Source organism: Mustelus asterias, chromosome 20 (assembly GCF_964213995.1).
Source record: "Mustelus asterias chromosome 20, sMusAst1.hap1.1, whole genome shotgun sequence".
NCBI classification, from domain to species: Eukaryota; Metazoa; Chordata; class Chondrichthyes; order Carcharhiniformes; family Triakidae; genus Mustelus; species Mustelus asterias.
The window spans coordinates 55,918,494-55,933,219 of NC_135820.1; the positions used below are offsets into that span (position 1 = coordinate 55,918,494).

The 14,726-nt window shown below is 42.0% G+C and overlaps 1 protein-coding gene across 1 annotated transcript in view; it reads right to left on the reverse strand.

Moving 5' to 3' along the window:
• Positions 1–883: 883 nt before the first annotated feature.
• The window catches only part of LOC144508553 (protein-tyrosine kinase 6-like), a 42,607-nt gene continuing 28,764 nt past the window's right edge, over positions 884–14,726 (reverse strand). Inside the window, exons 6-9 of the mRNA XM_078236598.1 lie at positions 11,050–11,231; positions 7,629–7,782; positions 7,349–7,525; positions 884–4,205 (exon numbers count right to left, since the gene is read on the reverse strand). Of these exons, the coding sequence (XP_078092724.1) occupies positions 4,195–4,205; positions 7,349–7,525; positions 7,629–7,782; positions 11,050–11,231 (524 nt within the window). The 3' untranslated portion in view covers positions 884–4,194. The remainder of the gene's footprint in view (positions 4,206–7,348; positions 7,526–7,628; positions 7,783–11,049; positions 11,232–14,726) is intronic.

Below are 14,726 nucleotides of genomic sequence, written 5' to 3' on the forward strand. Positions count from 1 at the left end.
GAAAAATCCATCTGGTTCCTTCCTTTAAGGAAGGAAATCTGTTGTCCTCACCTGGTCTGACCTACATGTGACTCCAGAGCCACTGCAACGTGGTTGACTCTCAACTGCCCTCTGAACAAAGGCAACCAAGGATGGGCAATAAATGCTGTGATGTGGAGGTGCTGGCATTGGACTGTGGTAGGCAGAGCAAAAAGTCTCACAACACCAGGTTAAAGTCCAACAGGTTTATTTGGTAACACAAGCTATTGGAATGTCACTCCTTCTTCAGGTGCTCCTTCTACCCAATAAATGCTAGCCAGCCAGCGATGCCCATGTCCCACGAATGAATAAAGAAAAAAAAAGTACCCTCTCAAACAAAATCGATTTCTGGTTGAAGCTATGAAATTGGCAACCACCTTTATTAGTCTACTACACCATGGGCAGAATTCTTGTGGCAGGCGGGATGGGAGAATTCCCCCCCCCCACCCCCCCCGCCCCCCCGCCATGGGGCAGCATGGTGGCACAGTGGTTAGCACTGCTGTCTCACAGCTCCAGGGTCCTGGGTTCGATTCCCGGCTTGGGTCATTGGCTGTGCGGAGTTTGCACATTCTCCCCGTGTTTCCGTGGGTTTCCCCCGGGTGCTCCGGTTTCCACAGTCCAAGGATGTGCGTTTAGATTGATTGGCCATGTTAAATTGCCCCTTAGTGTCCCGGGATGTGTAGGTTAGAGGGATTAGCAGGGTAAATATGTGGGGTGCTGGGGATAGGGTGGGATTGTTGTTGGTGCAGACCTGATGGGCCGAATGGCCTCCTTCTGCACTGTACTGTAGTGTTTCTATGACTTCCAAATTAAAAAGCTTTCTTTTATAATGGTAACATTAATTCCATTAGAATCAGTCACTGTATGGAAATTAAACATACCTTTATTACAGAAATTACCAAAACATACAAAACCTTACACTCTTAGAACATTTATCCTGAATTGAAGCTTTATGTACATTTACTTAATTATATACTTTATTGCTAAATACTATTGACAGACCTAAATCTGTTTATGAGGTATACAACGCAGTAATGATTCATTCAAAGTGAATTCTGCTGCATTAAGAAAATCAATAAAAGATGGTACAGAAGATATTCTAACATGTTCAATTAAGCATTTAGATTACAGCATCTAGAAATCGAAAATGAATAAATATTGTACAGATTGTTCCATTTTGAAAAAAAAAGCTTTTTTTAGTTATTCGTGGGACATGGGCATCACTGTCTGGCCAACATTTACTGCCCATGCCTGGTTGCCCAAGGGCAGTTGGGAATCAACCACATTGCTGTGGCTCTGGAGTCACATGTAGGCCAGACCAGGGGTAAAGATGGCAGATTTCCTTCCCTAAAGGACATTAGTGAACCAGATGGGTTTTTCCTATAATCGACAATGCTTCATGGTCATCAGTACATTCTTAATTCCAGATTTTTAAAAAAAATTGAATTCAAATTCCACCATCTGCTGTCTCCAGAATATTAGCTGAGTTTCTGGATTAATGGTCTAGCGATAATACCACTAGGCCACCGCCTCCCCTACGCACAAGGACATGACTGGCTGCATGTTGGTATCACTGAGCTAGATCACACCAGACAATCGCAGGGGGAGAGTAGCGTAGTGGTAAGGTGACTGATCCAGAGGCTCAGACTAATTCCCTGGAGACGCCAGTTCAAGTTGAGTGCAGCCGGTGGAATTTAATATTCAATCAATAAATAAATCTGGAACAAAAAGCAACTCTCAGCAATGGCAATTATGAAACTACCGGGTTGTCCTGAGCACCCATCTGGTTCACTTAATATCCTTTCGGGAACACAATCTGCCCTCCTTAACTGGTCTGGTCTGCATGTGGTCCCACACCCACGGCAATGTGGTTGACTCTTAACTGTCCTCTGAAATGGCCTAGCGAGCCACTCAGTTAGAAAACAGCTCATCACCACCCTCTCAACAATAATTCCGGATGGACAATAAATGCTGGCCTTGCCAGTGAAGCTCACATCCCATGAAAGAATTTTAAAAAATCACCACATAGCACTTTCCTAATGAGGGACATCCCATTACAAGAAAAAAAATAGAAACCAAGCCACATTCCGGTGGTCTACTAAAACTCTGGAAAAAGGATTATGTTTTATGAACATGCTTAATGGAGGAAAGGGGGTTAAAGAGGTTTAGGAGGGAATTTCAGAACGTTGGAACAAGTCAGTTGATAGTATTGGCATCAATGTTGGAGCAATTGACATGGGACTGCAGCGATTCAAGAAGGCAGCTCACCACCACCTTCTCAAGAGCAACCATGGATGGGCAATAAATGATGGCCAGCCAGCGAAACCCATGTCCCACGAATGAATAAAAAAATGACATTGCAGAGCCTCAAAGGGGTTTAATTCCTCATAGGGAAGGAAGTAGAGAGGAGAATTACAAACCATTTTCTTAAATCACTGCCGGTCATGTTTGTATATTCTGTCAAGGGATTATTGGGCAATAATAATAGTGAATGGAAGTAAGTTATATGGGTACTTTCTTGGACAAGTGCAGTAATACTCAAAGCACCATATTGTAATTTCTCCAGTCTAGAACTCCCAATACCCGGAAACATCGTTTGTCTGGATTTTCTTTCCCTAGCAAGCCCCACAACTCAGGCTTGTCAACCGTGGTACTACAACAGCCCTGGGTCCACTGAGTCAATGCCGCTAAACAACAGGGGTAGGACGATGTATCCAAAGTGCTCTTTTAAGCTTAGAAAATATCTTTAGCTGCAAGTTCAGAGTGGACACAGGATGTTTGTGCATAGGTAAATGAAGGCAAGTGTAACTCATGATCCTTTGTAACTGACTGACAGATGTGTCCGGAGTGCAGGAAAACCAGCAGGACATGTGGCTAAGCCGGGATGTTAAGTGGTAGCTTCAGACTTCGTTGTGTTTCTGCTCTTGTCTGTCTGCTGTTTCGGCTCCATATCCTGGACTGGCAACTCTGCTTTTCAGCCACTGGCAACTGGACCAAAACTGAGGGAGATCCTGAGATAACTTGGCCTCGGGTCACTGTCTGTGTCGAGTTTGCACGCTCTCCCCGTGTCTACGTGGATTTCCTCTGGGTGCTCCGGTTTCCTCCCACAGTCCAAAGATGTGAGGGTTAGGTGATTGGCCATGTTAAATTGCCCCTTACTGTCCCAGAATGCGTAGGTTAGAAGGAATAGCGGGGTAAATATGTGGGGTTACGGGGATAGGACCTGGGTGGGATTGTTGTCGGTGCAGACTCAATGGGCCGAATGGCCTCCTTCTGCACTTTAGGGATTCTATGAACTACAAGTGCCTTCAAGCACATACTGAGCGCATTGGGATATACAAACCTTAAAGAACAGGCATGCATTGCTCTGCTGTTGCAATGATCAATTTTATTCTGGACACATCTGTTAGTGCATCAGATCATATTTTCAAATGAATGGATTTGGTAATGTGCACTTTTGTGGCTTAACACTTGTTTTGGCATGCCTTATATCTCAGATACACATTTATATCTGATTAACACACTTGTGGTTGGGCATTCTAATGTTATCTTAGAATCCAGAAAATTCCAAAATTCAGAAATGCTATAGAATCCCGACAGTGCAGAAGGAGGACATTTGGCCCATTGAGTCTGCACTGACTCTCCGATGGAGCCCTCACAGTGGCTCAGTTGCATGGTGGCAGTGGTTAGCACTGCTGCCTCACAGCATCGTAGACCTATGTTTCATTCCCGGCTTGGGTCACTGTCTGTGCGGAGTCTGCATGTTCTCCCTGTATCTGCATGGATTCCCTCCAGGTGCTCTGGTTTCTCCCACTGTCCGAAAGACCTGCTGGTTAGGTGCATTGGCCATGCTAAATTCTCCCTCAGTGTACCCGAACAAGTGCTGGAGTGTGGCGACTAGGGGATTTTTACAGTAATTTCATTGCAGTGTTAATTTAAGCCTACTTGTGACACTAATAAATAAACTTAAAAAAAGTGTTTTAGAAACAGCTTCTGTGTAAATTAGAATTGTTAATCCAATTAATAACATAACAAAATTTACCCTCATTGGTTGGAAATCACACTGGGATTTTTTGATGAACAGAAAAGAAATAGCATAAATTAAAATTAAATATAAAGGCAGCCACTGCTGTAAATTCAAAATAAAAGCAGAAAATACAGGAAATACTTAACAGGTCAGGCAGCATCTGTTGAGAGAGGGAGAGAGAGATAGTTAACATTTTAATTAGATGACTTTTCAATATTAAATAATTGAATGCTATTTGATAGACTATCTAAGGTGCTAAAATACTTTGAAAGATCAACACTTTTCTTGCAAACATTTGCTTCAGGACTCTAAGATTATTGGACTATTTCCAAGCAAACAATATCTGACACTGTTTATATTCTAAGATATTCATGATTTGCAATTTGAGTAGTTTGAATATATTAACATCAATATTTTTAAGAAGTTGTAAAACCACCTTAAACAAAACAGATTAAAACCATTTGAAAAATAAGGAAGACCTTATGTTACTGGCTGAACCACCAAGTCAGAAAGGACACTGCTCCCAGTCTTGCATCGATTTTTGATTTTAGTGTGCATGAAAATTAAAACTTGTAGCTTTAGTGATGTTATTTAGGTGAACAGTAACTTGCTTTTATATAGCACCTGTAACACAGTACAATTCCCCAAGGCACTTCATAGCAGGGTGGCACGGTGGCACTGTGGTTAGCACTGCTGCCTCATAGCTCCAGGGACCTGGGTTCAATTCTGCCCTTGGGTGACTGTGCAGATTCTGCACGTTCTCCCCATGTCTCCATGGGTTGCCCCCAGGTGCTCTGGTTTCCTCCCACAGTCCAAAGATGTGCAGGTTAGGTGGGTTGGCCATGCTAAATTGCCCCTTAATGTTCCATTAGCCATGGGAAATGTGTGGGGTTACGGGGACAGGGCAGGGGATTGTGTACAATCCCAGACAATTGCCAGGGAGAGGGCTGAAATTGTTAGCTAGGGAGCTAAGTTTGTAGCAGGGACCAAAGTTAATGGATTCCATCTTCCGAACATATAATTGGAATAAATTTCCGTTCATCCAGTACTGGGTGTCAAACAAAGTGTGACAATTTACACGGCTGTGGAAAGTTGGGGGATTGCATTGAGAGAGGTGGTGGTGAAATAGAGTTGGATATTGTCAGCATTCTTGTGAAAATCAAAACTGTACTTTTAGATGATGTCACTGAGTGGCAGCATGGTGATGAGAAATAGGAAGGGGCCAAGGAAAGACCATTGGGAGACACCAGGGGTAATGGGGAGGGAGACAGCAAGAGTAATGGGGAGGGAGACACCAGGGGTAATGGGGAGGGAGACACCAAGAGTAATGAGGAGGGAGACACCAGGGGTAATGGGGAGGGAGGCCCCAGGGGTAATGGGGAGGGAGGCACCAGGGGTAATGGGGCGGGAGGCACCAAAGGTAATCGGTGTGGGAGACACCAAGGGTAATGGGGAGGGAGGCACCAGAGGTAATGATCTGGGAGCAGCAAAAAAAGTCTTTGCAAATGATCCTTTGGACACCTGGATAGACAAGAATGGAAGCAGGTGAATGCAGTCCCATGTAGCTGGATAACAACGGAAAGGTGTTGGGGGAGGATGGTGTGACTAACCGTGTGAAAGGCTGCAGGCAGGTTAAAGAGGGTGAAAAGGGATTGTTTATCACTATCACAGTCACATTGGATGTCATTTATGACTTTGCTAAGAGCCATTTTGGTATTGCGGCAGTGAAGAATCCTGATTGTAAGATTTCAAGAGTTCTGGGAAAGTTGGCCATGGATTTTAAAGGGGATTTTGAAGGAGAAATAAAGGATGCTGATGGGATGGTAGTTTGTAAGTGTGGAGGTACCAAAGGGTTTTGGGGGGGGGAAGAGAGGAAACATTGGCAGTGTTGAAGGAGAATGGAACTGTATCTTGGCCGAGAGAATCATTTCTAATATTCGTTAACCTGGGAGTCAGGAAGTGAGGCTGGTCAAACAACAGTTTAGTAGAAATAGTGTCAAGCAATCAGGAGGTCAGTCTCATGGGCAAGAGAGAGAACAAGGTGAGTTAAACTGAAAGTTGAACTCATTGAGGATGAGAAGTCACTTGGTTCAGAGGCTGAGACCAACAGTAACGATAGTGTGGAGAAATGTTATTATGGTTCGTGGTGGGTGGGAGAGAACAAGGATTTTAAGTCAGAGGTGAGAGGGATGAAAGAAAGCAAAATGTTCAATAGAAGGAAAAATGTCAGACCAAGGAGACACACACCCAAAAATGCATGAACACATTTTCAATATATACACTTACCTGGAAACAACTGCTTGCACATTCACTTACTGACACCCACATTCATATACATACATTCACTCATATAGATTTTAGATTGGCAAAACATGAATAAAAGCAAACACATGATATAAAACTGTACTGGGGCTGATATTGACTCCTTTGCAGATGCCAAATTGGCGGGGTGTGCCCTCTGATTCCCTTATCCCAGTCAATTTCCAATATTTAAATCCAGTTTAATAGCTGTCATCCTGGAATTCTCACCTCTGTCAGGAGGCTCATCTCAGCAGAGGAAGGAAAATGACAGCTGAACATCTGGGGAGTAGAGTGCACTGCTGCCTCTAATGCAGCCAAATAAAGTGTATTTGTAATGTATCTTAAACAATAAGTTGGGCCTTGTAATTGGTTGGAGCTTTTAAAATGGTTGGTCTTTACCTTACATCAATGCTGTATGTTTGTTGACTAAACTCCCATTGTAACAATAACAATTTAGTAAACTTTACTCAAAGAAAAAAGTGTACTCCTTCACCCCACAAATATTCCTTTAAGGAGAAACTTTCTTTATGTTTGCCCAAGTGCTACTTAGTAGCAATGATTAGATAAAGAGAATGTTACTTTCAAGAGTTTTATAAATATGAACCATGTGAATTTTGCCTGCAAGAACTTGTTTAAAAGCAAAATATTGTGGATGCTGGAATCTGAAGCAAAAACAGAAAATGCTGGAAAATCTCAGCAGGTCTGACAGCATCTGTGGGGAGAGAATAGAGCCAACGTTTTGAGTCAGTGCGCTGATGAAGGGTCATCTAGATTTGAAACATTGGCTTTAAGAAACTTGTTAAGTTGTCATATAAAATGGCAATGGTACCATAAAAGTCTAACCATAAGTCTATGAGCCTTGGATATTGGGCTCGGCATTAGGATATTTAAAGCCAATTTTCCATTCCCACTCAGTATTTTTACAAAGTGAGGAATTTTAAAGGAACTTTTCATTTCCAGTCTTAACACAGTGTTTCATGTTGGTAGAAAAACAGATATCACCTTCATAATGGTTGAGGGGCACCAGTGATTGTACTAATGCCTTAAACGATGGGCGATTTTGTGCTATGCTGTTCCAGCACCGAAGCATTATTTCATACAATTTTCCAGGACATTTGTCAGGACAAGGCATCCGGTAATCTTTAGAAACCATGCTGACTACTTCTCTGTTCTCCATACCTGTGGCAAAGTGATCTATGTTAAAAGGATTGATCTGAAAGGATTTTTTTTCCCCCAGTGTTTTTCAGTATGCAGATACTGTACAACAAAATGGAAAGACTACCTGGATAAGGTGTTTTTCCATGAGTGACGATTTCATAAAGAAGAATGCCAAAAGACCACACGTCAGATTTCACAGAGAAACATCCAAATTCAATTGCTTCTGGGGCCGTCCATTTATATGGAAATACAGCTGATTGTGACACATAGAAATCCTCCTGCAAACAACACAACATTACAAATGAACAAGAGTGGACATTTTATCCCAATAACTGACACTAACGTCATAATTGGAATATAGTCTAGGAATTACAGAGGGCCAGAGGGACCTTGGGGTAAGATCCCTGAAAGCAGCAGGACAAGTAGATAAAGTGGTTAAGGCGGCATATGGGATACTTGCCTTTATTAGCCAAGGCATAGAATATAAGAGAACGGATGTTATGATGGAGCTGTATAAAACACTCGTTAGGCCACAGTTAGGGTACTGTGTGCAGTTCTGGTCGCCACACTATAGGAAGGACGTGATTACACTAGAAAGGGTGCAGAGGAGATTCACCAGGATGTTGCCTGAGCTGGAGTACTATGAAGAGAGACTGGTTTCGCTGGGGTTGTTTTCCATAGAGCAGAGGAGGCTGAATGGGGGTGGGGGGACCTAATTGATCCTCCGGGTGCTCCTGTTTCCTCCCACAGTCCAAAGATGTGCGGGTTAGGTTGATTGGCCATGCTAAAAATTGCCCTTAGTGTCCTGGGATGCGTAAGTTAGAGGGATTAGTGGGTAAATATGTAGGGATACGGGGGGTAGGGCCTGGGTGGGATTGTGGTCGGTGCAGACTCGATGGGCCAAATGGCCTCTTTCTGTACTGTAGGGTTTCTATGATTTCAATGATTGAGATGTACATAATTATGAGGAATATAGATTGCATAGATAGGAAGAAACTTTTCACTTTAGTAGAGGGGTCAATATCCAGGGGTCATATATTTTAGGTAAGGGGCAAAAGATTTAGAGGAGATTTGAGGAAGAACCTTTCCACCCAGAAGGTGATGGGAATCTAGAACTCTGCCTGAAAGGATGATCGAGGTGGGAAAGCTCACAACCTTTAAAAGGCATTTAGATCAGCACTTGAAATGCCACAGCATACAAGACCAAGTGTTAGAAAATATGTCTAGTTTATTGTTGATATCCACCTTGATCTTTAGATGCTAATATGCCACTGGAACACAGACACCTTGTACCTTCTAATTAAGCTTCATGATCCCCGTAGTACTGCACTAGGGGCTGCATTTCCAACTGGTCAGCTCATTGTTCACACTTGTGAATAGATTCCCAAAGGTGAGTCCGTCAATTAAATAAAATAATCAGTAAAAATAATAGCATTGTGATACTATCAAAAATGCTCAAAACAGATACTCCAAGATGATCAATTATAATCCTGTTTAAAACAGCAACGTTGAAGACATTGACCAGGAGGTATGACAGTGTACAGCAGCTTGTTTCGTTCTTTTTTGAAGAGTGGTGGGTTCATTGGATCTCTTCTGTATCGCACAATCTTTTGTGCACAGTCCAGATGAAAACCAGGATTCAGCTATCTGTTCCATGGCTTCTAGATTATTCAAGAACAAAGAAAGAAGAAGAAAGAACAGCACAGCACAGCAGAGGAACAGGCCCTTCGGCCCACTAAGACTGTGTCGACATATGATGTCTTTCTAAACTAAAGACCTTTTGCCTCTATGCAGTGCTCTCCCTCTATTCCTGCATCTGTCAAATTCATTGTAGAAAGACAAGAGTAGTGTTGCGATAACAAATACCAGGCACTATCAAATGCTACAGAATGAAATAAATTCACAAAGTAAAAGGCAGCAAGGACACAGAGGGGGATAACTTTGACAAAAATGAAGGTTGCAGGTCACAGAAAGAGAGATTATAGGGGATTCTTTGCTCAGGAAAGTAGTTAACCACATGCATCACAAAGACAAGGCCTAAGTGTCTACCAGTCACTGGAGCGGTTCACATTGTGAAAGGCTACAAGGGATACTGACAGTGACATGGCTGTGATGATGGTTTATACAAGAGTAAATAACATAGGGAGAAGGTACATTAAGAGATATATGTATGAAATTGTGCCAAAGCCCAAAATAATGCACTCTCGTATACTATAGTGCCTAGGAATGGAATTCACTGATAATATTGAGGGTGGAAATGAATGGATGTCAACCTACAGTCAAATTTGCAGTATGAAAAGAACAAGTATGTTTAAACTGAATAAGAACAAAGATTTACAGGAAAAATTGAGTAGCAGACTAAAATCATTTAAACAAGGTGGTTTGGAGGGAGGGCAGAGTGGCAAATTAATCCCAACTAGGACAGTTAATATGATAGAAAGATGATCAATAAGTAGGAATCCCTACTTATTTTGGAGCACTGCTCCTTCATTAGATGATGAAGGAGCAGCGCTCCGAAAGCTCGTGATTCCAAATAAACCTGTTGGACTTTAACCTGATGTTGTGAGACGGCTTACTGTGCCTACCCCAGTCCAAAGCCGGCATCTCCACATCATAACTTACTATGTGCATGGAATATTAGAAACATGGTTAAACCTAAAGGATAGAAATGGGAGGGGTACTGAAATTCAAAGAAACAGAACAAAATTGAGAGAACAGGTTAAACAAAATGTTTGAGTGGTCAGAACAATGTCAGATGAAAACTGATGTGGAGATGCCGGCGTTGGACTGGGGACTTACCCCAGATGAAAACTGATACAGGCAAATGTGAAGGACTGCATAAAAATAATTGTTGGTGACACTATACTCCATTAATTGAAGGACAGAAATAACAAATTTCTAAGATGAACGAGGCAAAAAGGAGTCTTAATAGAATTGATGATCAGGGGATATTTGAGGTCAAATTGTACAGTTCAGTGGTCAGACCACAAATCAGATGCTGTGTCCAGTTCTGATTGCAATGGGGCAATGAATGGGACAAAAATGCCCAATTTAAGTCCAGCGAATGAAGAACGGGAAAGATGGCCTTATGGAAATATATAAGAGAGTTAAGAGAATGTAACATTACTTTAAATTAAACTCCAAGAGTAATACAAAGGGACAAAGGTTCATACATCTCAAAAGTTAATTTTTACACAGGGGTTAGGTAAAAATTCCTGATGCAGCAAATGAAAAACAGCGGACTGTAGGACATTGCTGGATGGATGAATGACCTTTCTCATCCGCACACATTCTCATTCAAGCACAGAATTCTAAAAGGTACAAAGGATCCAAGTGGAATCTATACTTGAAACAGATCGCAAAGATCAACTTTAATGAGTATTCTTGAACGTAACCTAATTCGATTTCTAGCCATTTCTGGTGTGTTGGTCTACACATGTTCATTACAGTTTAATCCTGAGGAGATTAACAAGACTAGCGCCCTCATTCTAGCATGAGAAAATTTAGTATTATGCACTTGTGAAATGAAAAGGAAGCAACATTACCTTTACCACTCTGGCTAGTCCAAAGTCAGCGATTTTGCAAATGCAATTATCTCCAACAAGCACATTTCTTGCAGCCAAATCCCGATGGATGTAGTTCTGGGATTCCAGATATGACATCCCCTCAGCTACTTGGACTGCCATGTCAAGCAGTTGGTCCAAACTCAAATAATATCCTTCTTTGCCTGATAATAGTTTAAAATGAACAGAAGTAAGGACGCAGAGAACATAAAAATTGATTATGCAAAAAAAATTAACTTTCATTGAAGTACCTTGATTTACATTTTGGAAAATTAGTTTACCATGAGGGAAGTTCACATTGGAATGTGCTATTTATTCACACAACAATCTTACAGTGGTTAGCACTGCTGCCTCACAGCGCCAGGAACCAGGGTTCGATTCCCAGCTTGGGTCACTGTGTGGAGTTTGCACATTCTCCCCGTGTCTGCGTGGGTTTCCTCCGGGTGCTCCGGTGTCCTCCCCCAGTCTGAAAGGCGTGCTGGTTAGGTGCACTGACCTGAACAGGTGCCGGAGTGTGGCAACTAGCGGAATTTCACAGTAACTTCATTGCAGTGTTAATGTAAGCCTTACTTGTGACTAATAAATGAACTTTACTAATAAATAAACTTTATTTCTCAGATGTGCCTAACAGCAAAGAACTTGCACCATGTGTGTGTGCGTGCATTAAGCACCTTTACACAACCTTGCACATGGAAATTTCTACTACCAAATCCTTGCTGTAGAAAACAGACTTCAGTTCAAGAAACACCACATACCGAGAAACCAAAATGAAATAGATACACTTACAATTTACCAATTGAAAGTAAGTCAGAGCTAAACAAGTCTCTTGAGAATTTTCAGCCACATGACCTTTGTCAACTGTGTCAAATCATTGCTGCAGACGCCCTTTAATTTTACATAGAACATAAAACAGTACAGCACAGAACAGGCCCTTCGGCCCATGATGTTGTGCCGAGCTTTATCTGAAACCAAGATCAAGCTATCCCACTCCCTATCATCCTGGTGTAGTGTAATTTGGACTTATGAGTTAAAAAAGCACAAAAGGATGTCATTCAGCCCATTATGCTTTTGTTCTTTGGAAATGCTATTGAATTAGTCCTATTATGGGTACAATAAATACAAATTGTTTTAGTGATAATGGATTTCTGTCAGCAAGTTTCAGAGTTGAGGAAAGAGTGCAATACTGTCTTCATAACCCCTCAAAGGAGACCTAATTAGAGCAAACTCTCAATAGTTCCAACAACTGAAGTCAACAGTACATTATTATTAAGCAAGATAATAGGAAGGTTAACAGCGGCAATTGTTCTAATTTATCTAATCGGGTCCCTCAAGGCATTCTTGCTGTTCAACATGTGTACTAATGACCCAAAAGGAATGGTAAGTGAGAGTATTACATTTACAGGAGGCACTGAGGTTGCAATAGGAGTTTTGCCAGAGGCAGGTCGAGAAATCCCTCAAATTTTAGAGGTTTAAGTCTTCAGTTTAAATGTATTTATTAGTGTCACAAGTAGGCTTACATGACTCTGCAATGAAGTTGCTGTGGCGCCTGTTCGGGTACACTGAGGGAGAATTTAGCACGGCCATTGCGCCTAACCAGCCTGTTCTTTGGACTGTGGGAGGAAATCGGAGCACCCGGAGGAAATCTGCGCAGACACAGGGAGAATGTGCAAGCTCCACGCAGACAGTGACCCAAGCCGGCAATCAAAGCCGGGTCCCTGGCACTGTGAGGCAGCAGTGCTAATCACTGTGCCACCATGCCGCCCAGGCCTGGAGTTGGATTCTTTGATTTTGCTTGCAAATTCCCAGGTGGATTGGGCAGTATTATGATTGTTTTGCTACATGACTGGGTCCATGCATTGGATTGAATTTCTGAAAAAGAAACAGAAAATACTAGAAACGCTTAGCAGAGCAGGCAGCGTCTGCTTGAAGGTAACAAAACAGATCAAATCACCTCAGGTCAATCCACCTTTCGTCAGACCCAAAGGTTATTCCTGTTTCTCTATCCACAGCTGCTATCTAATCTACTGAGGGCTTCCAGCAATTTCTGTTTTTATTTCAGATTTACAGTGGCTGGTCCATTTTGCTTTGTTTCAGATGTCATATTTCTGGTTTGAGATAGGCAGCCTAAACTGCCTCAGGGCTCACAGAACCATAGAAATCACATTTCCACTTTGGTTCCTTGAGTGATAATCTTCAGTCTGTGTCCTTTATCACCAACTAGCCAACAACATAAACGCCCTGTTATTTATCCTCTTCTAACCTGTCAGGATTCTTAGAAAAAACCCTGCTAGATCCTTATTCTTCTCTGTTGTAGTGAAAAAGCTCCAATTTTCCACACCACAGCTGTAATCTAAAAGATCATAGGCTATTATTTGCAAACACAATAATTCCGGAGGACTTGTCCTATTAGTGTAAGTGCCTTCCACTTCTACAAGGGTGGCGATTTTGGCAAAAGTAATAACTATTATCTTGAAAGTTTTATGTTTCCGTCGCTTAAATAATTTAGGTAGTTCTTCTTGATGTCCAGTTTGCTTCAGTCTCTTTGGAGATATCAATGTCAAATCAAAAGGATTTCAACAAAAGAAGGCCCAATTACTATAGAACACTTCACTATCCCAACATATAAATTCAGCAGCTGCACCTGAGTTAATAGGCTGCAGCCTGGAGCCAGAGATAGATTTACAGTTTGTGGGGCCCTGTGCTCACCTTTATTCCCATGCTCCCCGCCCCCCCCCAAGCTCACATCCCTCCTGACCCACCCACCCTCGCCCCACAGAACGCCAAGGCTGAAGCCACAAAAATGCCCAAATTGATCACTGCTTTTTAACTTTTAAATTTCCCATATTACCTATGTTTTCTGGTTTATTTAGTATGAAATATTCTATCACATTCAGATTTTGGCCATGGGGCAATGTCTTCAGAGTAGGTTTCTTCTGTCACTTCAACAGAAGGAATCAGCAATATCTTGTAGTGCCATTGTCATTTCAGCGTCCACTTCTTGTTCAGTATTTTCAGGCGATGAGGTATCTATGGAAATCGGCAAGTCTGCTGGCAGGATTTTTTGGCCGCACTCACCCCAAGACCGGAAAATCCCGTCCGAGGTCAACGGACCTTTTGCATGGTCCTGTCCCACCTGCTACGATTCCCGAGGAAGGCGGGATGGGAAAATTCCACCTTAAGTCTTCGAATAATTCACCCATACTTTTGGGTGAAGTTTGTGCACTGTTCAATACTTCAAACATTTTAAAGTAAAGTGATAAATTGTCATTTTGACTAGCTTAACCCTCTTGCCTCGCCTTCAATTTTCTGTATTTTTGACTGCCAGTTGCTTCATATTGCTAAAGAAACCAATCTTGGTTTTAGGCAGCTAATAAAGTGTCTGAAAGAGCAGGCATTTGCACAGTCAATCCCATGATTTCAATAAGTTCAAGATCTGCAAAATTTGGATTTATCTTTTAACTCTGAAGATATGATTCTGATCATAAATTTTAAACAACACCTATTCTCTGGAGCAAAAAGACAAGTGGTAGTTGTAGGGGATTCTATAATTAGGGGGATTGATAGCGTCCTTTGTAAGTAGGATTAAGAGTCCCTCATGGTATGTTGCTTGCCCAGTGCCAGGGTGAGGGACATCTCTGACTGGCTTGAAAGGATATTGG